Source organism: Anguilla anguilla, chromosome 18, assembly GCF_013347855.1.
Source record: "Anguilla anguilla isolate fAngAng1 chromosome 18, fAngAng1.pri, whole genome shotgun sequence".
Lineage (NCBI taxonomy): Eukaryota > Metazoa > Chordata > Actinopteri > Anguilliformes > Anguillidae > Anguilla > Anguilla anguilla.
This window is the reverse complement of record NC_049218.1, coordinates 28,095,012-28,122,835: the sequence shown is the minus strand read 5'-3', so window position 1 is coordinate 28,122,835 and position 27,824 is coordinate 28,095,012. Positions and strand designations below refer to the sequence as shown.

At 45.0% G+C, this 27,824-nt stretch overlaps 2 protein-coding genes across 4 annotated transcripts; one reads left to right on the top strand and one right to left on the bottom strand.

The window, feature by feature from the left end:
* Positions 1 to 219: 219 nt before the first annotated feature.
* On the top strand, positions 220 to 22,183 carry ddx43 (DEAD (Asp-Glu-Ala-Asp) box polypeptide 43). Of its 3 annotated transcripts, none has more exons than XM_035401124.1 (17): positions 220 to 753; positions 961 to 1,016; positions 2,542 to 2,677; positions 3,252 to 3,395; positions 4,450 to 4,531; positions 8,662 to 8,818; positions 11,407 to 11,525; positions 11,977 to 12,087; positions 13,297 to 13,438; positions 14,514 to 14,614; positions 14,927 to 15,014; positions 15,103 to 15,230; positions 19,329 to 19,438; positions 19,557 to 19,695; positions 20,128 to 20,215; positions 21,025 to 21,204; positions 22,069 to 22,183. In XM_035401124.1, the coding sequence occupies exons 1-16, from the start codon at positions 399 to 401 to the stop codon at positions 21,190 to 21,192; spliced, it is 2,124 nt and encodes a 707-aa protein (XP_035257015.1). In that variant the 5' UTR covers positions 220 to 398; the 3' UTR covers positions 21,193 to 21,204; positions 22,069 to 22,183. The 3 variants fall into 3 exon arrangements, 2 of the variants coding, with proteins under 2 accessions (XP_035257015.1, XP_035257016.1); XM_035401125.1 differs by having other exon boundaries at positions 22,002 to 22,151; XR_004763416.1 differs by lacking the exon at positions 22,069 to 22,183 and having other exon boundaries at positions 20,108 to 20,215; positions 21,025 to 21,109.
* A 551-nt stretch (positions 22,184 to 22,734) lies between these two features.
* On the bottom strand, positions 22,735 to 27,274 carry cgas (cyclic GMP-AMP synthase). The gene is made up of 5 exons (XM_035401126.1): positions 26,561 to 27,274; positions 25,719 to 25,941; positions 25,256 to 25,513; positions 23,966 to 24,065; positions 22,735 to 23,223 (listed from the first exon to the last, which is right to left on the bottom strand). The coding sequence occupies exons 1-5, from the start codon at positions 27,221 to 27,223 to the stop codon at positions 22,884 to 22,886; spliced, it is 1,584 nt and encodes a 527-aa protein (XP_035257017.1). The 5' UTR covers positions 27,224 to 27,274; the 3' UTR covers positions 22,735 to 22,883.
* Between the last annotated feature and the right edge of the window lie 550 nt (positions 27,275 to 27,824).

The following is a 27,824-nucleotide window of genomic DNA, read 5'->3' as shown; positions in this document are numbered from 1 at the left end:
CGTTGTTTTCTACGTTAAATTACGTTTGCTGACTGTAGACCTGGAAAGCTAAACGCCAAAACATTTTATATTTAAATGCATACCTCTACTACAAAAACGACACCCGGGAGACACGTATTTTAAATTGAAACGATAGGTTCACAAGCCGTCCTATTACACCGCTTACTGCTTTCTAAAATGGGGAAGGCCTACTCGTTCTGGTTCAGGGTTAAGCGGAAATTGGTGGACAGAAACGGAAGTAGTGGGAGAAACCCTGATGAGACCTGATGGTTCATGGGAGCTGTCCACGTGATAGAACTGTATTTTGTGATCAGGGTCCTCATTTGCATTGGCAGATGACAGGATTTATGACCTTGAGATATCGTTGACTAAATACGTGGTCTATATTTGTGCTTGTAATGTCGGACTGGGAGGAGGACTGCGATGCATTAGGTGCCGAGGTGAAAACGTTTACCGCCAACGTCCGTAAAAATGAACATAAGTTTCCATCAAGTGTAGAGAATGAAACTTCTAATTGCAGAGGTAGAACGGAATGGGGCCAGTCAGAACGAACTAACAGATATGATCAACGGGAGCCGGAGGCACAGTGGAACAACTGGAGGAGCAAAGACGCGTGCGAGCACAAGACATTTCGAAACAGGGACTTTAATTCGGGTAGAAGAGGGCGAGGAGGCCACAGTGGAGGGGGCAGGACAAGTTCAATGCCACCGTTGTCCTTTTCTGTCGAAAATTCTGCGATTGGGGCAATTATAGGTAAGACACTTGTTATCAGTCACCTAACTAATTAGCTATTTATAAAGGTGGTTGAAATTATTTTTTACTGAGCTATCATTACGACTAGCTAGCGTTTGTTTGAAGCTCACGCACATTTTACTTAGCGGCTAACGCGAGCTAGACAAGCTCGTTATAGTTTGGTCAACTGAGCTAGGCTAACTAAATATTTATTGGGCTACGATACAGGTCGTGGGGGTGCAAAGATTCGTGAACTTGAGGAAAGTAGTGGAGCGAGAATAAAGGTAAGTGGCATTGTAATTTCTAATTTAATTTGTCTATGTGCATGATTTGTAACGTGCAGTATTTTTCATTATAAAACGGATAGTTCCGGTCCTTTCTTATGATTGGCTGAGCTGCGTTCGAAGCGGTTGTAAAATACTCTATGAACCACACTGCTATGCTGTGACCGCATTGCAATGTCAGTATTACTGCGCCAATTAGTCACCTATAAGTTGTTTCAAAGGTCCACCCAGTAAATCAAAATGGATAGAGGAGGAAGATAAAGAAGAAAGGAGATATGTTGAAATTAATGAGAGAAATTGAAGAGCTGGAAAAGTCAAGAAACGAAGCCAGGACCGTTAAACAGACAATATGTGGTCAGTTCGCTGTTTTCACGTCTGCGTGTCGTTTGGCAACCATTCTGCTAAATGTCGCTGAAGAACTACATTGCTTGGCGGAAGAATGATTATTTGTTATCAATAAATTATTGCATTTTTTGTTTCTGTGTGTTTATTTTATGAAACCTTGCCAGGTATATGTAGTAACCGTTTTATAAAAGCAATAAGCCACGCGAGGCCGTGGTTTACATTGATGTTAGAACAGCTGGGTGTTTTAGACACTCCGCCCCGCGTCATGCCTAACGACGCCCCTTTGCTGTTCTAAAATCACTGTAAACCACGGCCTCTTGTGGCTAATTGCTTTATTGACTGCCAGGCCAGCGTGCTAAAGATGCTTGTCAACGCCTACAACCTCGATTGTTCCCCTGGAAATAAATGGCGCTTGTACAGTCACAAATTTAAGGTTTACCTGTCTGTGTTCTGGACGCCCTCTATAGTACATTACCGTTGATAATAAATCTGTCAGGTGAAGCTGCAGCCAGCAGCACTAATATTGATGTTTGTAAAACCTGTTAACAAAGCTCATAAATATTTAGGTTAGTATAATATGTTCATTTTTGTATTTGCTTGCAGTACCAGTCAAAAGTTTGGACACTCCTGCTTAAACCGGTTTTTTCATGATTAAAAATGATTTAAACTGCATAAACTTATACAATACTATATGCAGAGAATCATAAGTGAATTGCATTCAAAAGTTAAATTTTTACCCTTCTACCCTTCATTGGAAATATATGGCAATGCATGTGGTGAAAATGATGTAGGAATATACCCCATGCATTTTGAAATATGGCGGGTGGTCTTTATTTTTTTTAAATATGAAAAATTCTACAGGTCCTGGAGCACCTGTTAAGATAGATGTGATCATGAACACCAATACGTACCAAGATATTTAAGTAACAGAACAATGCACCCCCCCCCCCCCCCAATGAGCTTACAAGATTTCCATTTTCATTTAAAAACCATATAATGAAATATTAAGTGTTTATAGACAAGTTCATATAGTTTAAAGCATTTTTAATCATGAAAAAACTGGTTTAAGCAGGTGTGTCCAAACTTTTGACTGGTACTGTATATGTATACAAATTTGTAAAATTGCTTGTGTATTTGCATATAACCACCACCCCCCACCCCACCCCACCCCACCCCCCAGATCAACAGAGGAGATTATGAAGGAGAGGTGCAGATCTTTGGCAGCCGTGAGGTGCAGGATAAAGCCAGGGAGATGATCGAGGAGCTGGTGTCCCAGAGCTCAGCGAACGGGGCCTGCTTCAGAGGCTGCAGTGCAGGTTGGGACTGAGCCTGCGTGAGAGAGCACTCCATTTCACCTGGACCGGGGGCGATCGACAGAAGCAGTTTCAACCCATTCACATGTCCTGCACTGCATGATGCTGGGCATGAGCTAACATTAATAAGATGATTACATTTGGCCTGTAATTGGCTATTGTTAAAGAGATGATTGTGTAAGATGATTATATTTGGCCTGTAATTTGCTAATGTTAATGAGGTGATTGTGTGAGGTGATATTTGGCCTGTAATTGGGTAAAATTAATGAGATGATTGTGTGAAATGATTATATTTAGCCTGTAATTTGCTGAAGTTAATGAGATAATATTATTTGGCCTGTAATTGGCTAATGTTAATGAGACAATTGTGTGAGATGGTGATATTTGGCCTGTCATTGGCTAATGTTAATGAGGTGATTACATTTGGCCTGTAATTGGCTAATGTTAATGAGATAATAATATTTGGCCTGTAATTGGCTAATGTTAATGAGATGATTGTGTGAGATGATATTTGGCCTGTCATTGGCTAATGTTAATGAGACGATGATGTCTGGCCTGTAACTGCATCCTTGCTCAGGGGGCCCGCGCTCGGCGGAAAGTGCACGCCCCAACTCTTGCTGGCCCACCTCGGCCTTTCAGGACTCCGGCGACTCCACACCCGCCATCGACTGGGTGTCGCTGCGGGAGAACCGGCACAAGTACGAGGCCATGAAGTGGCAGGGTGAGTCGCCCGGCAACCCCGGAACACGGCAGCTCGGGCTGCGCGGTTGCCCCGCGGTTCTGGAGTTCATGCCAACTTCTGATCTTATTTAAGTAGCCCTAACATTTACACCACCTGACATCTCGGCAGCATTTCTTGATAAGCACATGAATGACAGCTGAAGACTGTTCCTGTGTCCCTATATGAAACGCTTTACTGTGATCTGGGGGGTATTGTATTTCATGAAGCAGGATTACAGAGTTAGCTGGGTAACTGCACTAAAACCAGGAAAAGCTCTTTTCACTTCAGTCCATGTTTTCAGATTTGGGGGGGTTCCTCCTGGACCAGAATGCCCCCTTGCCCCCCCCCCCCCCCCAATGCGTGAAAGCTTAAACCTCAAAGACAAGGGTACTGCATAGTGAGAGAGAATCTCCAGGGCTGGGGGGCAGCTTCACTTCAACTAAGGCAATCCTTGAAATTAACTAACTAAATTAAGTTTAAATTCATTAGTTGGAAAAGAAAAAGATGGATATTTCTTGAGTTTATGAACTGAGTTTCAGCTCTTTCCTATGAAAAAGTCATGTTTGAAACTTCAAAAATTAAATGTGACTTTCTAATCTTTGATCATTTTTGAATCATCACTTTATGTACTGGAGCCTATTCAGAATGTGACTGGGAAAATGCTTAATATCTCATACCGTTTCTTTTAAGAAGTCTTTTGTGTGACTCTCCTAAATGATATAATGCGGTCATTCTTAATTGAGCTTTCTGATCTGATCGTACTGAATGCACTCACTCATTTCATCATTCAGGGCCAAGGAAGCACATCAGTCTTACTAATGGCAGTTTAGCCTATCTGCATTATCCACTTAAGTCTGTCCATTTAAATATTTACAGTAGTGAGTTTAATAATGTTTATAATATCGTGAGTGTGAATTTTATCAATTTTCTGATGTGCAGTGCTGTCCTCCACTTTTAATTTTCATGCTACACTTTTCCCGCACTGATAATTTGCAACTGACTGAAGTGGAAGTTTTAATCCTTCTCATATTGAAATATTATTTGGTCTCTACAGATCTCCCGCCGATCCAGAAAGAGTTCTACATTGAGGCGGAGTGCGTGGCACATCGTAGTGAGGAGGAGGTGACGACGTGGAGGTAGGGGAGGGGCGTCAGGGCCTGTGCTTTTTCGGTTGGGGTCAGTGTTGGCGTTAGGTGTACTGTGGGGTTAGGGTCAGAGTTGGGGTTAGGTGTGTTGTGGGATTAGGGTCAGTGTTGGGCTTAGGTGTGCTGTGGGGCTAGGGATAGGTATACTGTTGCTTGCAGTCAGTTCATTGCAAGTGTCAGGTTGTTTTCTACATCATTACTAAATCTTAAGATTTTCAGCAGTCACAAAAATGAACTCTCCAAACTAGGGCAATAAAATCAAAAAGGTTTAAACTCACATTTCATTCTTCAAATTTAAGTGGACGTTAAGGGGCACTTTCATGTATCAGAAGGCTGTACATACTTGTGTTACGGGCACAACAAAAAAACAACCTTGTGACCAGCAACATATAAAGAGGACGCCACACCCGAGGATTAGTTTCAAAGCAAAAATACTTTATTTACAAAACTGTGGGAGTCTAGAGGCCTGGCCAAACAGAACAAAAGAATGGGTAAGTCTGGGCCAACCACAAAATGGGCCCTCAGACCCAGAACTCCCCCACCCCCCCCAAACTGCCAAAACAGTGTATAACTAAACTAACAAATAAAGCCGCGAAAACAGACCTACCAGACCTCCATCCTCTAAAGGAAATAAACACAAAGTAAGGAGCAAAAGAAACAGAACCACTAAGGCGGTCAGGAAGGCTGTTGTGTTTGGGAGAGAGAGCTCCTTCTCCTCCAGCCTCCCTTATATAAGGCTAATCGCCAGATCAGGAGCACCTGGGAGAAGAAAGAAGAGAGGAGAGAGAGAAGAACACAAAAGGGGGAGGAGCGCGTAACACTTGAATACCATGCACTTTATAAACATTTGTGAAAAAATGAAATGTGTAGTCCTACTTTGTGATTGCTTTAAAACCCTTTTACAGGAAAGGACAATTTCATATCCGTTTAACACAAGCCCCCAGGCTGCGTGTGAAAGGATGCTGTGGACCCTGCTAAGAGAATGTGTCCACAGATCAGCTTTCTACCTGCTGTACAAAGCAAATTACACGTGAAGCTTGTGTACAGTGACCTTTTTTTCTTTTTCTTTTTTGCTTATGAGTGTGGCATGTCTTCTGAGGTTTTGATTGGTCAGTGAGGCCATTGATGTCTGTGACTGGCTGGCAGATGTTGTAATTGCTTTGAATTTAATTTGCAAGTCAAACAGGAAGTTGGCAAACTTGAGGGGAAAGCACACGCAGACGCTGCTGGTAGTTTGGCTGCAGGTGCTGGCACACACAGCCAGGCACAGGGCATCCTTCACTGTCGCCTCCAAAAAGACCTGATTAAGAAGTGCCTTCTTTATTCTGTCCTTCTCTTCTGTTCTTTACCCTCCTCTGCCTCCGCTCACGAGTCTGCAGTCTGTTTCATTTTCCAGGTCGACCTCTTTCCCAGAGGGATACAGGAAGTGACGCGCTGGTTGGGGGAAATTTCTGAGCCATACCAGACCCCAAGTGCAGTTATGGTCCATCGGGCTGATTTTGATGTGAACAGTGCTCACCATTGCTGAATTAGCCAGTAGAACACAGTGCGATGCCCAGTGTCTCTTTTTGAAATCAGCTGGAATGGTCATGGGAAGGACACCATTAATTTCTGAGACTATATTAACCCCTTAGCGCACGTGCCAAATCTGGCCAATCCTTGCCCGTTTAGGGGGTTCCCTATTTAAAGCTTTATAACTCCAGATGTGAACACTACAGAGACTTGAAAAATGGCTTAAATGAAGTAGGAGATTTGTACCATTTACAATACTAATATTCAGTAATTCAGTATTATTCAATATTTATATTTGTTTATGGAAGAAATGAAGTGCCACAAATGCAATTGTCTGGGCAAAAAATCAAAAATGAATTTGCTCTGTTTTAGTTTGCAATAAAATACTGAGAGATTGCATATATGCAGCAGGTTAAACTATATATGTCCTGGATCAAAAACTTCTTGACCACAAGTTCATAAAATCTAAGGGTTGATATGTAGAACTACTAAAGATCTATGAAGCAAAAACTGTGTTGTACCCAACGTCTCCAAATCTGTCCAAAATGTCTAAATTATGCACTGCTGTAAATCACAACATATTCACATTCACGTATTTCACTACAAATCAACTGTTTTGACTCAAGAAAATCACTGTTGCCTCATTTTCAAGTGGGAATTACAATCTTTCCATCAGTACAGTGTTCTAAAATATCTAGGGTTCCAGAAACAACCAAAATCTCTCCAAAAATGAATAAAATGATTTTTGTCCATTATAAAGCATATAAATGAGCCCCATATGAAGGTTTAAGATTAAACATTGATACCAGATTAAAAAATAATGCAAAAAGATTGTCACACAATGCGGTACAGTACCTAAATGTGTATTAATTAACTCTCATATGCATTTCTATACTCTGTACTCTTGTATGTTTTCTTGTATGTGGATGGGACGACAAACTATTTTCTACCGTCCACCACGTTTTGGCAATGTTCCAACTCTCACGTCATCACTGTTGCATGCATCACAAAAACTGCTAAACTACCAATGAACGCTTACGTAACAGTGTGAAATATCCTCATTATAAAATACCACTAACCTATTTAAAGACACTCAATTTCAAAAATGACATATATAACTGAAATATTTTGAGCAGTAATACTTACATAGCAATGATGAAATCTTATGTGTTCAGTAGATAGACAGAGACAGTAAATCAATGATACAGTTCTATTCGCTTCTGTCTTACTCCAGAAAACGATGTCAGATAGGTCTGTCAGCAAACATATGACTTCGCTATGCTTAGAAGTCCTCAATAATGATAGTATTTTTCAAGAAAGTACGAAAAATTGTTGACAACGTTTCGTCAGGTGCAGTGTCTTTTACTGCTACCACAGAGTGAATGCGTAAGTGAATGCGATGATGAGCTTTTGGTTACGCTGAACTATAAAACACTATTCCAAAAGCAAAATTAGACATGTTATACATCATTAGAAAGCTTATGCTCTCATCTACTGAATAAATTAATTGTAAAACAAGCCAGACTGTACTAAAAATGGAGACTGTGCCGTGAACAACACGTGTGGTATTATGCACAGCTAATTTGTAAGGTACCCAGGCGTCACAAATGCGCGTATATTTTAATGGATTGTCCAAGACAATATATGACCACTCAGTGTCAAAATGGACTTCTCTATGCGTAAAACCAATGGTAAGGTTGTGTATTTATTCAGTATTTAGCCCCAGATATTCTAGAATGACATGGTGTAATTTTTTAAAACCCTGTCTTGTTTATTTCGTTATTCAGTAAGCGTCGTTTTCACTGCTGTTTTGGCATAATCTTATGGCTATTGTCAGGTTTATCTTTTTGCTATGACGGAATACAATTTTTTAGTGGTGGAAGAATATTTTTATGAATGCCCAGATGGACAATATTGTCCATTATGTCATGGGTGGGGGGTGTAGTTGCAGATGAGACTGCAGGGAGGGGGTGCGTGTTAAATGAACGACGGGAGCGACAATGGTGGGGCTGCGAAACTCCGTTTTCGGCATAGTTGTCATGTATCGTCTACTAATGAAACTGAAACAACGCGTTTCTGTTTTCATCTCACACGTTGGTTGCAGTAGCACCGAATGTTTGACTTTAGTAATCTAGGCACGCGGGCGTGCCCACCACTAGGGGCAATGCGCTAAGAGGTTAAATGAATGAGCAGAGCGACAATGGTGGCACTGTGAAACTCTGTATTCGGCATAGTTGTTGTCGTGTACAGTCTACTAATGAAACTAAAACAAAGCATTTCTGTTTTTAACTCATACTTTGGTTGCAGGAGCAATGAATGTCTGAGTTGACCAATCTAGGCACGCCGACATGCCAACCACTAGGAGGATAACACTAAGAGGTTAAATCTCATTATAATTCAGATGACCTCTGTGAATGGTAGCTACCAGTGTTTTGTATTGACCCGAGTTCCCCATCCTAAAAGAACGCAGTGTAGGCCTTCTCTCTCTTGTCCTCTGAGCCCTGTTGAGTCAGTGTTTGTATTTGTCTTTCCTTTACTGTCCATATCCTGTTTGCTGGGGAATTTGCGTTCCGTTTGCTGCAGTGTTCCATCCTGTTCCCCCTCTGCAGGAAGGAGAATAATAACATTTTTGTGGATGACTTGAAGGAGGGTGAGAAGCGCCCTATCCCGAACCCCATCTGCACCTTTGAGGAGGCATTTGAGCCGTACCCTGGGATCATGGACAACATCGTTAGAGTGGGCTTCGTCAAGCCCACTCCAATCCAGGTAACATGCATGTCTGGTACTATAGCAGGGTGCAGGCAGCTAAAAGTAAGCACTACCTGTATGTCTGGTAGATAAGCAGTAAGCGCTGCCTGTATGTCTGGCTGGTACATAAGTAGTGAGCACTGCCTCTGTGGCTGGTAGATAAGCAGTGAGCACTCTGCATGTCTGGTAGATATGCAGTAAGCACTCTGCATGCCTACTGTGGGTGAGGCAGTGTGGCTGGGCCTACACTCATTAACACGGCTGTATTAGCTCAGACAGACGGAACATGGTGTAAACGGACGGGGCCCGTCTGAGTGCGTGGCACGCTTTTGTCTGAGAGAACATGCTGCATATTAGACACCCGCACCTTGTACTCATAAGAGTCCCTGCTGGCGGTTGGCTGTCTTGTGTGAAATGCGTGGTAGGAGTACTGCTGTCGATGGCGATGGCAGGGGCTTTCCGAGGAGAAGCAGGCGAGCTGTGGCTTGTGGGAGAGTTAAGCGCGTAAGATTCGCTGATGCCAAGTCCGAGCGCAAAAAAATGTTGAACGTGGCGATTGCGGCAATTTATTTGACAATTTACTTTTTAAGTATCTGAGATCAAATCAACGCTAAAATAGCCATGCAGTGTGAAAAGAACATGGACAGAAAGACAAATGCCCCCATTTTAAGAAGTTCTGTGTCCCTGTGTGGATCTGGGCTTTAGAGCTGTATAAGCACCCATTCCTGTAAAGAATTATCCAAGAAGCACTGCGACTGATCCTAGTATGGGGGTCTTATGAAGCATTTGATTCTAGAACAGTGCTCCTCCCTTCTTGGGTAGTATAAGAGCCGAATAAGAATCAGGAGGAAAGTAACTCAGCTGAGCTAATGTAACTGGCTTAACATCATTTTAATAACGTGAAATGATTTCTTTCTTGTACTTTAAGTGCTGAAAAATATCAGTTTCATTGCTTGGGTCTTAAATGAAGTACAGCGGGTCTTAAAAGAATTCCCGGCTTACCTGCAAAAAATGTAAGAGAAACAGGCTTATAAATGTGTTGGTTCTTGTTTCCTGCTGGCTTGACTGTCAAGCTAACGTGTGGCTGGCCTCCAGCCACCAGAATCTTCTGTAGTCTGAGTCACGGGTCTGCCTTGACTGGGATTTTCATGTGCTTCTCTTAAGTGCCGAATAAAGAGGAACTGGGATGTTCATCTTTACTCATAATTCTGCCCTATTGCAAAATTGAGTTTCACGCAGCTCAGGCTGCAATGGAAATGCTGCCCTGTGCTTGGAAAGTCCATTCATGACTGATGCTTTTGCATGATGTTGGGCTCAGTGTTCAGGGCTGTGTAGTAGCATGTTGTTGGGCTCAGTGTTCAGGGCTGTGTAGTAGCATGTTGTTGGGCTCAGTGTTCAGGGCTGTGTAGTAGCATGTTGTTGGGCTCAGTGTTCAGGGCTGTGTAGTAGCATGTTGTTGGGCTCAGTGTACAGGGCTGTGTGGTAGCATGTTGTTGGGCTCAGTGTTCACGACCAATGCTTTAGCATGATGTTGGGCTCAGTGTACAGGGCTGTGTAGTATCATGTTGGGCTCAGTGTTCAGGGCTGTGTAGTAGCATGTTGTTGGGCTCAGTGTTCAGGGCTGTGTAGTATCATGTTGGGCTCAGTGTTCAGGGCTGTGTAGTAGCATGTTGTTGGGCTCAGTGTTCAGGGCTGTGTAGTAGCATGTTGTTGGGCTCAGTGTTCAGGGCTGTGTAGTAGCATGTTGTTGGGCTCAGTGTTCAGGGCTGTGTAGTAGCATGTTGTTGGGCTCAGTGTTCAGGGCTGTGTGGTAGCATGTTGTTGGGCTAAGTGTTCAGGGCCTTGTGGCAGCATGTTGTTGGGCTCAGTGTTCAGGGCTGTGTAGTATCATGTTGTTGGGCTCAGTGTTCAGGGCTGTGTAGTATCATGTTGTTGGGCTCAGTGTTCAGGGCTGTGTAGTAGCATGTTGTTGGGTTCAGTGTTCAGGGCCTTGTGGTAGCATGTTGTTGGGTTAAGTGTTCAGGGCCTTGTGGTAGCATGTTGTTGGGCTCAGTGTTCAGGGCTGTGTAGTAGCATGTTGTTGGGCTCAGTGTTCAGGGCCTTGTAGCAGCATGTTGTTGGGCTCAGTGTTCAGGGCCTTGTAGCAGCATGTTTTTGGGCTCAGTGTTCAGGGCCTTGTAGTAGCATGTTGTTGGGCTCAGTGTTCAGGGCCTTGTAGTAGCATGTTGTTGGGCTCAGTGTTCAGGGCCTTGTAGTAGCATGTTGTTGGGCTCAGTACTCTCGATGTACACAATTATGGCCACGGAACGTTCTTCAACAGGGGTCTTTTCTGCAGTCCAAGCAGGTGATACTGTGTATATCCCAAAAATATCTGGTTGTTAATTTTTGATTGCTCATTTAACAAATAGTTATATTTCTTGCTCATGTTTCTAGCCTCGTGGAATCTCTTTACTTCATAGATTGAGTAGAGGGAAGGCATTGGTAGAAGGGAAATTAGAGGGTTAGGGAAGTTTTTTTTTGTGGGAAACCACAAGACCCTATGTGGTGCCAAAAGTTTGGGTGGCTCATGCTGATCACATGACCTATGATGTAATATCCTGTGTCAGTCCCAGGCCTGGCCCATCGTGCTGAAGGGTTTGGACCTGATTGGAATCGCCCAGACGGGCACGGGGAAGACCCTGGCCTACCTCCTGCCAGGCTTCATCCATATGGACCTGCAGCCTGTGTACGTTTCAAACGCTCCAGGACTTTCTGCCGTGGATGACCATGAACCATGAGTGTGGTCACTGAGGACTGTCTGAATGTATGGCTAGGTGAAACGCAGACATGATGATTTCAGCTAGATCTGTTAGTTCTGTTCTGGCCACAGTGATTAAATTGATCTTTTGTTTTTATTTTTTTTAAGTTTTGTTTTGTGCATGAATATCTCTCAGCACCCAGTCTGCATATTTCTCTATACAGTAATGTTTGCAAATGTGTGCCTGTGCATGAATGCATGTTTGTATGCGTATGTGTATGTGTGTGTGTGTGCATGTGCGTGTGTGTGTGCGCGTGCGTGCATGTGCGCGCGTGTGTGTGCGTGCGTGCATGTGAGTGTGTGTATGTTTTCATGTGCGTGTGTGTGTGTGCGTGCGTATGCGTGCGCGTGCGTGTGTGTGCGTGCGTCTGCCTTACAGGCCCAGAGACCGCCGGGCCGGACCGGGTATGCTGGTTTTGACCCCGACTCGAGAGCTGGCTCTGCAGATAGAGGCAGAGTGCAGCAAGTACAGCTACAAGGGATTCAAAAGGTACTGCAGCAATAATACTAACCAGCTACAAGCATTTAAAAAGGTACTGCAGTAATAATACTAACCAGCTACTAGCGCTTCAAAAGGTACTGCAGTAATAATACTAACCAGCTACAAGCACTTCAAAAGATGCTGCAGTAATAATACTAACCAGCTACAAGAGCTTCAAAAGGTACTGCAGTAATAATACTAACCAGCTACAAGCATTTAAAAAGGTACTGCAGTAATAATACTAACCAGCTACTAGCGCTTCAAAAGGTACTGCAGTAATAATACTAACCAGCTACAAGCACTTCAAAAGATGCTGCAGTAATAATACTAACCAGCTACAAGAGCTTCAAAAGGTACTGCAGTAATAATACTAACCAGCTACAAGGGCTTCAAAAGGTACTGCAGCAATAATACTAACCAGCTACAAGCACTTAAAAAGGTACTGCAGCAATAATACTAACCAGCTACAAGCGCTTCAAAAGGTGCTGCAGTAATAATACTAACCAGCTACAAGCACTTCAAAATGTACTGCAGTAATAATACTAACCAGCTACTAGCGCTTCAAAAGGTACTGCAGTAATAATACGAACCAGCTACTAGCGCTTCAAAAGGTACTGCAGTAATAATACGAACCAGCTACAAGCACTTCAAAAGATGCTGCAGTAATAATACTAACCAGCTACAAGCACTTCAAAAGGTACTGCAGTAATAACACTAACCAGCTACAAGCGCTTCAAAAGGTACTGCAGTAATAATACTAACCAGCTACAAGCACTTCAAAGGATACTGCAGTCATAATACTAACCAGCTACAAGTGCTTCAAAAGGTACTGCAGTCATAATACTAACTTAAAAGGCAGTAGGTTCTTAATAATTTTTTAAAGGGTGAAATGCATCCAAAATCAAATACCGCTTTGTACACAATTCATCTTTTGAACATTCCAGATCTTTGCTTCAGCAGGGTTGATTCCCAGGTAGGTTACTGCTGTTGTAACATTGAACCTGAATTGCTTCAGTAAAAATATCCAGGTGTATAAATGGGTTTACTGTGTAAGGAGGAGGAAGTTGTGCAAGTCGCACTGGATACAAGCATCTGCCACTTGCCTGTAATTTGATCTAATGTAATGTAATCTGCCTGGCTGATGATTAATGAAAAGTTGAGAAGGAGAGCATTCATTGGGTGATCCAGCAGCTCTTGCCTAACTCTGTGCCCCTCTAGTATCTGTATCTACGGCGGAGGAGACCGCCGAGCCCAGATTAACATGACCTCCAGCGGAGTGGACATAGTCATTGCCACCCCAGGCCGACTGAACGACCTGCAGATGAACAACCATGTTAACCTGCGCTCTGTCACTTACCTGGTGAGGTTTCACCATGTTAACCTGTGCTTCACACTTACCTGGTGAGGTTCTGCAATGTTAACCTGCGCTCTGTCACTTACCTGGTGAGGTTTCACCATGTTAACCTGTGCTCCACACTTACCTAGTGAGGTTCCGCAACATTAACCTGTGCTCCACACTTACCTGGTGAGGTTCCCCCATGTTAACCTGTGCTCCACACTTACCTGGTGAGGTTTCGCAATGTTAATCTGTGCTCTGCCACTTTTCTGGTGAGGTTCCGCCATGTTAACCTGCGCTCCACAGTTACCTGGTGAGGTTCCGCAATGTTAACCTGCTCTCCACACTTACCTGGTGAGGTTTCACCATGTTAACCTGTGCTTCACACTTACCTTGTGAGGTTCCACAATGTTAACCTGTGCTCCACACTTACCTGGTGCGGTTCCACAATGTTATCCTGCGCTCTACACTTACCTTGTGAGGTTCCACAATGTTAACCTGTGCTCCACACCTACCTGGTGAGGTTCCACAATGTTAACCTGTGGTCCACACTTACCTGGTGCGGTGCCCCCAGGCCAGAGCTCTCCTCCCACCTGCAGGTCCTGGGCTGAGCATGCAGCCCAGGCCAGAGCTTTCCTCCTGCCTGCAGGTCCTGGGCTGAGTGTGCAGCCCACACCAGAGCTTTCCTCCTGTCTGCAGGTCCTGGGCTGTGTGTGCAGCCCACACCAGAGCTCTCCTCCTGCCTGCAGGTCCTGGGCTGAGTGTGCAGCCCACACCAGAGCTCTCCTCCTGCCTGCAGGTCCTGGGCTGAGTGTGCAGCCCACACCAGAGCTCTCCTCCTGCCTGCAGGTCCTGGGCTGAGTGTGCAGCCCAGGCCAGAGCTCTCCTCCTGCCTGCAGGTCCTGGGCTGTGTGTGCAGCCCACACCAGAGCTCTCCTCCTGCCTGCAGGTCCTGGGCTGAGTGTGCAGCCCAGGCCAGAGCTCTCCTCCTGCCTGCAGGTCCTGGGCTGAGTGTGCAGCCCACACCAGAGCTCTCCTCCTGCCTGCAGGTCCTGGGCTGTGTGTGCAGCCCACTCCAGAGCTCTCCTCCCGTCTGCAGGTCCTGGATGAAGCTGACCGCATGCTGGACATGGGCTTCGAGCCGCAGATCATGAAGATCATTCTGGACATCCGACCGGATAGACAGACGGTCATGACCAGGTCAGCTGACCTGCCGCCCTGCTTTGCGCCCACGCGCTTGTGTTTGATTGCTAAAGTCTCGCTCTTTCGTTTGTTTGATTGCTAACGTCTCGTTTGTGTTTGATTGCTAACGTCTCGTTTGTGTTTGATTGCTAACATCGCGTTTGTTTGATCGCTAACGTCTCATTTGTGTTTGATTACTAACATCTCGTTTGTGTTTGATTGCTAACGTCTCATTTGTGTTTGATTGCTAACGTCACGTCTGTGTTTGATTGCTAACGTCTCGTTTGTGTTTGATTGCTAACATCTCTCGCTCTCGCTTTGCCACGCCAGCGCCACCTGGCCCACCGGGGTGAGGCGCCTGGCCAAGTCCTACCTGAAAGACCCCATGATGGTGTACGTGGGCACGCTGGACCTGGCGGTGAGCGGGCCGGCCGTGGGAAACCGGGTTGAGCCGGTACCGCGCGCGATGCACTCACCCCGTGTGTTTCCCCGCTCTCTCCCTAAAGGCGGTGAACACCGTGGAGCAGACCGTGCTGATCGTCCAAGAAGAGGAGAAGAAGGCCTACGTGTACGATTTCATCCACAACATGGAGCCTCAGGACAAAGTCTTGATATTCGTTGGGAAAAAGATTGTGTAGGTGGCTGCGGAGAAGATCTGTGGCGTGTACTCGTGTCAGTGTGCATGTTCACCAGGCAGTAGACCGTAACGTCACTCGAGTGCAAAGCCATCTGTGGCAAACAAGCCTGCCACAGGCCACCGAAGTGGATTTCCTAGGGGCCCTCCAGCACAGAGACACAGGGAGAAGATGTTCAAATAGTCCACATTTATTTACAAGGGTTTGGCAAGATGTTACTGCCAAGGAGCAGATGTAAAAACACTGTCATGACAGAGAGGCTCCCTTGTGTGGGTGGGGATGGCAGATTTAACCTGTGCGCACTGATTACCTCACTACGCACAGGTGCAGCCACCCCTGTTCCTGGGCCCAATTAGCCTGGCCAATTATCTAATTCATAACCAATTATCTAACTAGCCAGGTCTAATTAGCTTGACCCAGGGCAGGTGTGGCTGCTTAAACCAGCCATCCCCACACCACACCATCATTTTAACATTTATTCTTTTCCTACATCAGAGCCATTGAAAGTTAAATTAGAATTTAGTAACTTCTATTTTGGTGACTCCTATTAGTATTCCCGCCTTTTGGCTTTTGAGTACGGAGCCTGGATGCTGTCTGTGTGATACCTTAACATTTGTCTGAGTTATATTTAGGGACAATTTTGGCTTTTACTGAACTACTGAAAATGCTCTGTGTGCAGAAAGTCTGGTTTGTCTCCTGTGACTCAATTGGCGTGCATGACACTGTCGGATTCCGGGAAGGGGCATGGTGGTGTAGATGGACTCAGGAAATGGAAACTGAAACCAACCCCGCATCACTGAGACTGCACTCTGCACTGCTTTTAACCTGCCCGTCTGCACTGAGACTGCACTGCTTTTAACCTGCCCGTCTGCACTGAGACTGCACTCTGCACTGCTTTTAACCTGCCCGTCTGCACTGAGACTGCACTCTGCACTGCTTTTAACCTGCCCGTCTGCACTGAGACTGCACTCTGCACTGCTTTTAACCTGCCCGTCTGCACTGAGACTGCACTCTGCACTGCTTTTAACCTGCCCGTCTGCACTGAGACTGCACTCTGGCTGCATGGCTCTGTATGGTTTTCTGTCCTCTGGTAAGGAGTCTGCACTGTCAGCATAGCCCTGGTATTACTGTATACCGGCTCAAGGAACGGCTTGTGCTGAAGCAGCCAGTGTGACAAGCCCCACCCCTGTTCTCTCTCTGGTGGTTGTGGGGTCGATCAGAGCAAAACGGGAGAAGCCGGTTAGGCAGCCGTCTTGCTGGCACATAAATGGGCTCATCAGAAGATCTGAGTGAGTCATGGCGTGTTTGTAGTCCAGCTCAGCCTTAGGCATCTGTCTGTTGTCTTTGGTATAAAACAAAAAATGCTTGAAAGATCTTCCTTATTAAATCCAAACGCGTCTTTAAAAAAAAAAAAAAAAACATGATTTTTGAGCTGGACTGTAGTGTGTCTGATTTGCTTTAGTGGGGATAGTGACCTCAGCGTGAGCCCTGTCACATGTTTGGTGTACAGTTGTATGCAAAAGTTTGGGCACCGCTTGACAAATAAAATATTTTGCTGATTTTGTAATTGAAAAGATGTAAACACTGTCGCTCTATGGGGAAGAAAAACAATATTTTCAGCAAACATCAATGCATAGTTACTTTTTGTCATAAATTGAACAAAAATAAACCAGTAAAAACATTATTGTGGCATGTGCAAAAGTTTGGGCACTCTACATAGTCAGTACTTAGTAACACCTCCTCTGGCAGATATCACAGCTTGCAAATGCTTTTTGTAGCCAGCTAAAAGTCTTTCAGTTCTTGTATTTGGGATTTTCTTCCATTCTTCCTCGCAAAAGGCTTCTAGTTCTGCAATATTCTTGGGCCGTCTTGCATGCACAGCTCTTTTAAGATCTACCCAATTATGTTTAAGTCAGGGGACTGTGGTGGCCATTCCAAAACCTTCAGCTTGCATCTCTTGAGGGTAGTCCATGGTGGATTTCGAGGTACGTTTAGGATCATTATCCTGTTGTAGAAGCCATCCTCTTTTCAGCTTCAGCTTTTTTACAGACAGTGTGATGTTTGCTTCCAGAATTTGCTGCTATGCTGCACCTTCTTTTCTCCAAACATACCTGTGCTGATTGTGGCCAAAGAGTTCCATTTTAACTTCATCAGCCCACAGCATTTGTTTCCAGAACGCATCAGGCTTCTGTAGATGTTCCATTGCATACTTATGACGTTGAATTTTATGATGAGGACGCAAGTAAGGTTTTCTTCTACTGACTCTTCCATGAAGGTTTTGTTTGTGCAAGCATCGCTGCACAGTGGAACGGTGCAACACCACTCCTGAGTCTGCTAAATCTTCCTGCAGGTTTTTTGCAGACAAATGGGGTTTTGATTTGCCTTTCTGACCAGCATACGAGCAGTTCTCTCCAAAAGTTTTCTTGGTCTTCCAGATCTCATCTTGACCTCCAAAGTTCCCCTAAATTGCCATCTCTTGATTACATTCCGCACTGTGGAAACTGCAAGCTGACAACGCTTTGAGTCTTACATAGCTGCTTAGAGGAACCCATGGTTGCTGAGCGTTTGCACAAGGTTTGAAGAGTCAGAGTATTTGGAAAGCTTTGAAATTGGCACCAGTTGACATTTCCTAATGACAATTTTTGACGTGCCTCAGGCCTAACGAGGTGATTAAAGTCTAAGACCTTGTAAAAAGAATCTGAGGCTTCTGAACTCTTAGCATGCCCAAACTTTTGCACATGCCACAATGATGATTTTATTTTTTTATTTTTGTTCAATTAATGACATAGAGTAACTGCATTAATGTTTGCTGAAAATATTGTTTTTTTTCCCCCCATATCCTAGAGAAACTGTGTTTACATCTTTTCAAGTAAAAAATGACCAAAATATGTTGTTTGTCAAGGGGTGCCCAAACTTTTGCATACAACTGTACAGTGCAGGTAGCAGGTGCATGTGTTTGGTGTGCAGTGCAGGTAGCAGGTGCATGTGTTTGGTGTGCAGGTAGCAGGTGCGTGTGTTTGGTGTGCAGTGCAGGTAGCAGGTGCATGTGTTTGGTGTGCAGGTAGCAGATGCGTGTGTTTGGTGTGCAGTGCAGGTAGCAGGTGCATGTGTTTGGTGTGCAGGTAGCAGGTGCATGTGTTTGGTGTGCAGGTAGCAGGTGCATGTGTTTGGTGTGCAGTGCAGATAGCAGGTGCATGTGTTTGGTGTGCAGTGCAGGTCGCAGGTGCATGTGTTTGGTGTGCAGGTAGTAGGTGCATGTGTTTGGTGTGCAGTGCAGGTAGCAGGTGCATGTGTTTGGTGTGCAGGTAGCAGGTGCATGTGTTTGGTGTGCAGGTAGCAGGTGCGTGTGTTTGGTGTGCAGTGCAGATAGCAGATGCATGTGTTTGGTGTGCAGGTAGCAGGTGCATGTGTTTGGTGTGCAGTGCAGGTAGCAGGTGCATGTGTTTGGTGTGCAGTGCAGGTAGCAGGTGCATGTGTTTGGTGTGCAGGTAGCAGGTGCATGTGTTTGGTGTGCAGTGCAGGTAGCAGGTGCGTGTGTTTGGTGTGCAGTGCAGGTAGCAGGTGCATGTGTTTGGTGTGCAGTGCGGGTAGCAGGTGCATGTGTTTGGTGTGCAGTGCAGGTAGCAGGTGCATGTGTTTGGTGTGCAGGTAGCAGGTGCATGTGTTTGGTGGGCAGGTAGCAGGTGCATGTGTTTGGTGTGCAGGTAGCAGGTGCATGTGTTTGGTGTGCAGGTAGTAGGTGCATGTGTTTGGTGTGCAGTGCAGGTAGCAGGTGCATGTGTTTGGTGTGCAGGTAGCAGGTGCATGTGATTGGTGTGCAGTGCAGGTAGCAGGTGCATGTGTTTGGTGTGCAGGTAGCAGGTGCATGTGTTTGGTGTGCAGGTAGTAGGTGCATGTGTTTGGTGTGCAGTGCAGGTAGCAGGTGCATGTGTTTGGTGTGCAGTGCAGGTAGCAGGTGCATGTGTTTGGTGTGCAGGTAGCAGGTGCATGTGTTTGGTGTGCAGTGCAGGTAGCAGGTGCTTGTGTTTGGTGTGCAGTGAAGGTGGCAGCCTTTGCTTGTGCAGCTCTACTCTCATTCCCTTATTCCCCACCCACAGGGCAGACGACCTGGCCAGTGACCTGTGTCTAAGGGGCATAGCTGTGCAAAGTCTCCATGGTGATAGGGAGCAGTGTGACCGTGAGGAGGCTCTGCAGGACTTTAAAGATGGTAGGACCAGTACAGTGCGTGCGTGCATGCATATGCCTGTGCGAGTCAGAGAGAGTCACAGCCTTAGGCAGACTAACAGTCACACTGTAACATGGTTAATGTTTGTGGGCATGTGCAGGCCGAGTCCGGATCCTGGTGGCCACTGACCTGGCTTCCCGAGGCCTGGACGTGCATGACATCACACATGTCTTCAACTACGACTTCCCGCGCAACATTGAGGAGTACGTGCACCGTGTGGGACGCACCGGCAGAGCAGGGTGAGGATGGACTGGCTCAAAATGCATACTGAGAGGCATTCTGGGTTATGCGTAATTACAGGCATTCTGGATAATGCGTACAGAGGCGTTCTGGGATATCCATACAGAGGCATTCTGGGATATGCGTACAGAGAAATTCTGGGATATGCGTACTGAGAGGCATTCTGGGATATGCGTACTGAGAGGCATTCTGGGATATGCGTACAGAGAGGCATTCTGGATAGTACATACAGAGGCATTTTGGGATATGGTGCAGTGGGGCATTCTGGGATGTGGGTGTAGCAGGGTGTTCTGGGATATGGGTGTAACTGGTGTATGTTTGTATACATTTGCTATATTTGAGTGTGTAGCAGCTGTAACTGTGCAGGTTTTACACTAAACATTTGAGTGTGTAACCGCGGTAACCGTGCAGGTTTGCTGTTGTGTGCTCAGCCGTTCGGGGGCGTCTGTGACTCTGGTGACGAGGGGAGACTGGAAACTGGCTGCTGAGCTGATCCACATCCTGGAGAGAGCAGGACAGGTGTGTCTGACTCACTTCCTGTCTGACTCTCACTCACTCATTCACTAATGCTCAGACTCACTCTTACTGATCCACATCCTGGAGAGAGCAGGACAGGTGTGTCTGACTCACTTCCTGTCTGACTCTCACTCACTCATTCACTAATGCTCAGACTCACTCTTACTGATCCACATCCTGGAGAGAGCAGGACAGGTGTGTCTGACTCACTTCCTGTCTGATTCTCACTCACTCACTCATTCACTAATGTTCACTCTCACCCGTTCTCATACTCTCCTGTTCATTCACTCACCTTTTCACACACTCACACACACCTTCACTCTACAGCAGTCTCAGAGTTTTCTGTAGCCCTGTTGTGCTTTGGTTCGTGACATGTTGGCGGTGTGTGAGGTCGTGGCATGTTGGCAGTGGGTCAGAGTGAAGTGGATGTGTGTGCGGTCGTGGCATGTTGGCAGTGGGTCAGAGTGAAGTGGATGTGTGTGAGGTCGTGGCATGTTGGCAGTGGGTCAGAGTGAAGTGGATGTGTGTGCGGTCGTGACGTGTTGGCGGTGTGTCAGAGTGAAGTGGATGTGTGTGCGGTCGTGACGTGTTGGCGGTGTGTCAGAGTGGTGTGTGCGGTCGTGACGTGTTGGCGGTGTGTGCGGTCGTGACGTGTTGGCGGTGTGTCAGAGTGGTGTGTGCGGTCGTGACGTGTTGGCGGTGTGTGCGGTCGTGACGTGTTGGCGGTGTGTGCGGTCGTGACGTGTTGGCGGTGTGTGCGGTCGTGACGTGTTGGCGGTGTGTGCGGTCGTGACGTGTTGGCGGTGTGTCAGACCGTTCCAGAGGAGTTGGTGCTGATGGCCGAGCGCTATGAGAAACACCAGAGAGAACGAGAGATGCTCGCGCCCAGGGGCCGAGGAGGAGGAGGAGGAGGAGGAGGAGGAGGGAGAGGCCACGGATGGCGCGGCAGAGACAGAGGCGAATCCAGCTGGCGCTTCTGATTGACTGTGCAGGTAAGGGGCTTATGTGGAGCAATTCAGCATCTCATGCTTTCCTTTGAATGGCTGAACAAAGTGGGGGAAAATGAGCATGTATCTGGTACCCTATATAAATCTTGAATGGTTGTATATGGGTATATATCAAGAACACAAGACCATGTTATTTGTAGGCTTGATCCACCTGAAAATATTCAACTTAAACATCCATTTTGTTTTTCAGTAAATTCTTATTTATGGTGCCGCTGTCAGTATTTCCGGCAACCAAATAGCAATTTCACATTGTTTCAGAAGCCCCTGTGTGTTGCATCACACAAGTCTGTAGCATTTAAAGTGGTTTTCATTGCTGTAATAAACATAGATTAGATCTACTTCCGATGTGTCAACTTAGATTTTATTGATTTATCTTGGACTTTTTAAAGAGGAGTATCCAACAGTTAATGTACCAAGTCAGTATTCCTAATTCCAGGATTTAAAAAATACATATATGCTAATTGAAGATGGTGGAAGTTTTTGGATTCATTAAGTGGGTGTGAAATTCTGAAGCCCATACGTCATTAGCAGTTTCTGTGTTTTTTTTTTTTTTTTTTTTTCTGGGGTTTCGTGATATTTCAGGATACTTCAGGATATTTTATACTTTTGGAGAAGTTTGGCGTCCTGCCAGCTGTACCCTGGCAGGCGTGGGGGCATTTCGGGGTGGAGTCTGAAGTAGGAATGTACACTTAGTGTCTCCAAAGCAGCTTGTGCTGCAGTGTAATGTCTCCAAGGGCTGAATGTGTGAGCAACAGTTTAATGCCATTTATTCACAACTGCAGGTCAACTGGGTATTTCAAACCAGGAAATAGCAGAAAAACGCCAATGTGCTCCGTCTTCTCTCTCCAGACAGAAAGAAGAGGCCAGGTGAAAGTTCACTCTGAAGGACTGATGTTTTTTCGTCTTTGTTTGAATGACCTGGATTTGTATTTTTTTTTTTTTTTTTTTTTTAAAGAGACAGTTGCGTTATTTTTCTTGAAACCTGTGTTTATTAAATGTGGCCTTTATGTGGAGTTGATAAAGGTGAAGAAGGGCATATGACCCTCTATCTTTGTCTCGTTGCACTTTGTCTCCTTGACTTGTTCCGCTGTTCTAACTTGTTCCGTAGAGTAAAATGTACACGGGCACACAAAATAAAGGCTGCTTTCCCGTCCTCAATTCCCTGTGGCTGTTATCTATATTAATCTGTGAACTGCATTAGTTTGAAATACTATTTAAACAGAACGCAAATCATTTTTTAAAGCTTTAAATCTGTAAACCGTACAAGCCTTATTCTCTGAAATGCACTTACTGTAATCGATATGTGTTGGAACTCAGAAAAGGCATCAAATGTTCTTTTAAAATGGCAGTTTTAAAAAGGTTAAAATGGCAATGCCGTTCCTTCAAAACGGACTCAGGTTCAAGACCTGCTGTTCATGAAACTACAAAAAATGTATTTTCAGTTTGTGAATACTAGAGATCACTGGACTCCTTCGCACCATGTATATATCAAAACATCATTCATAATAAAACAACTGGAATGTCATATAGCTTTATTTGTTACAATATAACTTAAAAACAACAGCACTGTTTAAAAAGCAGCGGTCTTGTGTTTTTATTAGTGCCTGAGATGACAGACATCCCTGGGTCTCCGCGCTGAAATGGCGGCGCGGTGTGATCTGCAGTCACTGTGTAAAGATGGGGAACCCGCTGCTGCGCTCGCTTTCTATACAGTTCACCAGAAATTCCAGGCTCTTCCTGTCAAACGCCGAGCCCAGGAGGTTCTGGGTGGGGATGAAGAAGTTGGGCAGGTGTGCCTGCCTCAAATGCCCCTGGAAGTCTTCCAGGAGCTTCTGAAAGCAGTCGTTCAGCCTGTCCATGGGCCAGTCGCTGTCACACACCCTGCTAGCACAGGCGTGGAGCAGGGCGGTCTTGCACAGGTAGGAGAAGAACCGGGAGAGCTGCCTCGGGTGCTTCTCCTTCAGCTGGTGCAGGAGGTGCTTCAGGAGCTTCAGGCACGGCTTTCTGGGTTAAAAAAACAAGGGTGCAAACGCACATTAAGCATATTAAACTGAACACATGCGCTTTGAAATTTCAAATGGTTTGTGGTGTAGAAAGTGAAGAATATTCATTTGAACCGGAATAATCAAAAAGTGAAAAGCTCTGGGGTATCATTTTTATGAATGTACTTGAGTGTGTTTTAGACTTCTCATGTCTCATATGGTCAAATGCATCACATTTAAATTTAACCACTTGCCCTGGCTGGCACTTTTATGAAGCATCTTACAGTCGTTATGGCAACACCAAATGCAACTGTAGAGTAACTACAAGCCAAACAATTGTCCTTTTGGACTAATTACTACTACAAAAAAGAGACCAAGTTATAGGCCTAAGTTTGTGAACTTCTGTTCCAAGCTTAAGAATGGAAATTATCTGAACTGTCTAAAGCTAGCTTATAGTGTAGGTCGGTCAGGACATCCCTAATAATCCCCATCCCCCTACTCCCATACTGATGTTAATTACAGCCAGCTTTGATAAAGCTCTTTAATTTAAAATGTGTTAAAGTTCTTCCATGACTTCTGCATTTAAGTTCTGTCTTTCGATAACTGGAGAAATGAAACTGTGTACTCTGTACTGTAATATGGCATTGTTTAGCACATTACTCAGAAAGGTTTCGGTTTCAGTTATGTGAGAAATGAAAGCAGCAGGTAGAGCTGAGTATGGAGGAGTTTCCCTGTGTGGGAGTGCCTGCTGCGGGTCTGGGCACCTGCAGCACTTCGTCCCTGTGGCCTCGCAGCACGTCTTGGCTTGGCCGTGGTTCGTCAGAATGTCCTTTTCCACGTGTGAGAAGGAGATCCGCCACGCGTCTGCCAAGCAAATACCACGTCACACACAGCTGAGGCCAAACGTTTACATGCACCTAGGCTAAAGGCATTCAAACTCAATTTTTCCACAACTATTGACAACAATATTTCATGTTACCATACATTTCCTGTGTTAAGTAAATTAGGGTATCTACTTTATTTCCTAAGGAGGAACCGGACTTGTGAAGGTCCACAATTTTTTTCTGAGGTCTTAGCTGAGTTGCTTGGATTTTCCCATGGTATCAAGGGGAAAAAGCCAGAGGCTCTAAAGGTAAGCCCTTAAATACAGCCACAGGTTAACTGCTAATTATGAGAATTGGCCTATCAGAAGCTTCTAAAAAGTCATTGCATCAATTTCTGGAATCTTCCAGACTGTTTAAAGAGACAGTCAACTTGGTGTATGTAAACCTTTGCCCCACTGGAATTCTGATATAGTGAATTAAAGCTGAAATAAATCTGTCTCTAATTGATTGTTTTAAAATGACCTCTGATGTGAACAAAGCAGATGCCCTAATTGACTTGCCAAAAGAAATGTATGGTCACATGAAATGTGCAGAGTTGTGAAAAACTGAGTTTGAATGTCTTTAGCCTAGGTGTGTGTCAACTTTTGGCCTCCACTGTAACAAACAAACGTACAGAGCTTCTCTTTCTATTTTTGGCTCACCACACTGTACGAGTAGAAGTGAAAATAAAGTATTTTTAATGTCCCTCGCCACCCCTGCTCCTTACTTCAGTTCCTAATGCGAAATGTTACATTTTCTTAGATGGTCTGAGGTATTTGTCTTGTATGTATGATGCATGTCTGGCTCGACTGGCCAAGAACAGACTGAGAATAAACTGAGACATGAAATGAACTTGGTAAAGTTATTTTGCGACACATTTAACTAAAATATTACCCCCCCCCCCCCCCCCCCCCCCCCCACCATTAACCCTAAAATTTAACTTTTTAATTCAGAATATTTAAACCTGAATTAAATATGCTATCCTAAAATTTTATATTCGAGGCACATTTAAATCTGTAATCTGGAATATTTTGGTTAAATGTGAGAAATTGTACAATTTAGTGTGTTTTCATTGTCACCCCATACACAAGAAGCAAATTTACACACCAGTTAATTGGACTGCAGTTTTGTGTCCATATCTTTCATACTCGAGGTGACCAAACGAAGCAAGTATGGGCATCCGTGACGTACCTTTGGCACAGACTCCATCTCTTTCCTCGTTGCCTTTGCCTGCATATTTTGGCACCAGGTAAAACGGCCGTCCCTTGAAGTTTCGCTTCACTTTGGTGCCTAGCCAGGTTTCAATCTTAAGACCACCCGTAGTAAATTCTGGCCATGAACTGTGCACTTCCAGACTGAGGACAATGTCCAGTCCGATCTCCATGTCCTTCTGCTTTATCAGGAGGGTCACTGCTGGACAGCCGGCCTTCTTCCTCTCCACCTTCACATCTAGAAGGCAGCAACATGGAGGCATTTTTCAGTTCATTTCGGTGCCTGTGTACACTGAGCACACTGCAGTATACTGCAAACAACAGCTAAGAAACGTATTGAACTGTACGAGTTGCATAAGGGAGTTGCCATGTATGCATGATAAAACAGTCAGTTATTGGAACTGAATAAATATATTTGTATAATGTATAATTGTTTTACCCACCTGGGAAGGACTCGACAGCTTTCTTGACGTGCTCTCTGAACTCGCTCAACATTTCACTTGCTGAGATGGTATTGTCCTTTTGCAGAAAGCACCGCAAAGGGTCCTCTCTGGGTGTTCTTTTTAATGCCACGCTGTAGAACGCGCCCTCTGAGTCGAATTCCTGCAGTATCACTCTGTCCGCCCGTACCGCCAACATCACATCGAACTCGTCGGGCTTAGAAATCTATAAATGTATAAGGCGCGAGGCATTTCAAAAGACGGAAATTGCTCAAGCATTGAAGTGCTGCGCAGGATTCGAATCCCGCGCGCAAACAGTCATAAATCGGCGCACATAGACCTACCTCAAAGCCACACTGCATTCGCTTTTTTTTATAAACGTGTACGTTTAGGAATATTGTGCTGTACAAAGCATTGAATACGGCTGGTTACTGTTGTCTTTTCAAGCAAATTGCAGTTGAATAACGTCAAGTACATTCTTATCGCACCCTGTAGCTACATTCCTTGACGAGTTTTTAAGAAAAACTCTGCTTGAAAAGTAGCTCAGATTATGCCGGTTTAGTGTAGTTGCACTGGGATAAAACTAGGTACAAGAAAACGTCCTCTCCCAGAGCGGGTGCATTTGAAAGATCCCTGTAACAATTTCTGACGGACGCGCCGTGGTGTTTAAGTTTTGATATGCTTGGCGCCTCATTTTAAATAACGTAGAATTAATAATAATAGAAGGAATATAAAATCAACTGCAGTCCATTATTATTTTGGATTTTTATAATCTCTGATAACCATTATTACTTTCTCTGGATGTCAAATAGGCTAAAATGCTTAACGCGAAAATTTACATTTACCTTCACGTTCTCGTAGTAGCTTCCAGTAGGCACTTTTGCCACGGCACGAAAACATTCCGACTTCTCTTTCATATGTTTGACAATTGTTTCCACAATATCATTAATAATACCAGACGAATCTGACTTTGCAGTCATCTTGATCTTGAGCTTGTCAAGTGTTGACCGAAGGACCTTATTAGCAGACGTGTCATTTTTCGCCGGACTTGTCACTGTCTTTTTCTCAAGACGACTTGCGGGCCTATCCAGGGAGGGAGACTTGGTATCTTTCGTGCCGAATTTAGGCTCTGGGTTTGAGGCTCCTCTGGACGCAGTTGTGCTGGTTTCCTTGGCTTTGGCAGTATCCTTGCATATCGGGACACTAGTCGTTTGTGCAGGTTCCCTCTGACGTTTTGGTTTTACGTCTCCATTGAATTTCAGAGGCGGCGATCCACAAGAATTAGACTCCACTGCACCAGAAGTAGGTGGACATTTTTTCGTGGCGTTGGAAATACGCGCGATTCCGCTCGCGCATCTGGGATTACTGGACCTTTGCTCGGAATTGCTCTTTGCTTTGGCACCAGGAGGGCTATGATTTCCTTGGCCCTTCGAGCAGCTGCTCGACTGACCGGGATTTGCCTTTTCGCGTTTACTCTTACCATCGCCTGTTCTTCCTCTCCCTGTCATACTGAAAGTACCGTCACCAAACCACTTGCGCGCGTAAAGAAGGAAACTCTCAGGCTTCGGCGCATATTAATACTGGGCGCCGCTGACGTCATATAGTTCCCGTGGTTATATTTGAATCAACTCCGTAATGTAAACTTTATATTTTGCTATGATAAGAGATCTTTACAGATACAGAAGATGCGTATGAGATATGCGTTTTATTTCTTATTAGTATTTGGATTAAAGCAAGCTGGAGGTGGTACAACCACTCACTCACTCATGGACGACCTGAATTGTGGTCACTCACTCACTCACGGACAACCTTTCAGGGACGTTTTGTGGGACGCATGCGCAGGTGGTGTCAGTAAAAATGTGTCTGCTTAAGTGAGTTGCGCCGTGGGTCTGGACGGTTCCGTGATTGTTTTTGGACGTGCAGGTGTCAAAAGCCCAGGAGGCGAAATGGGAAAAACGAGAAGTGCAGTCCTCCACCACATTGGATATTATCACAATTTGCGTGAAGTTCCAGTCTGGCAGAACCTGTACGGCACGACATACGGAATGACTGTGTAAAAGTAAAGAGGAATGAAAGTAGTAAACTGATGTCCATTACATTCTCTGACCG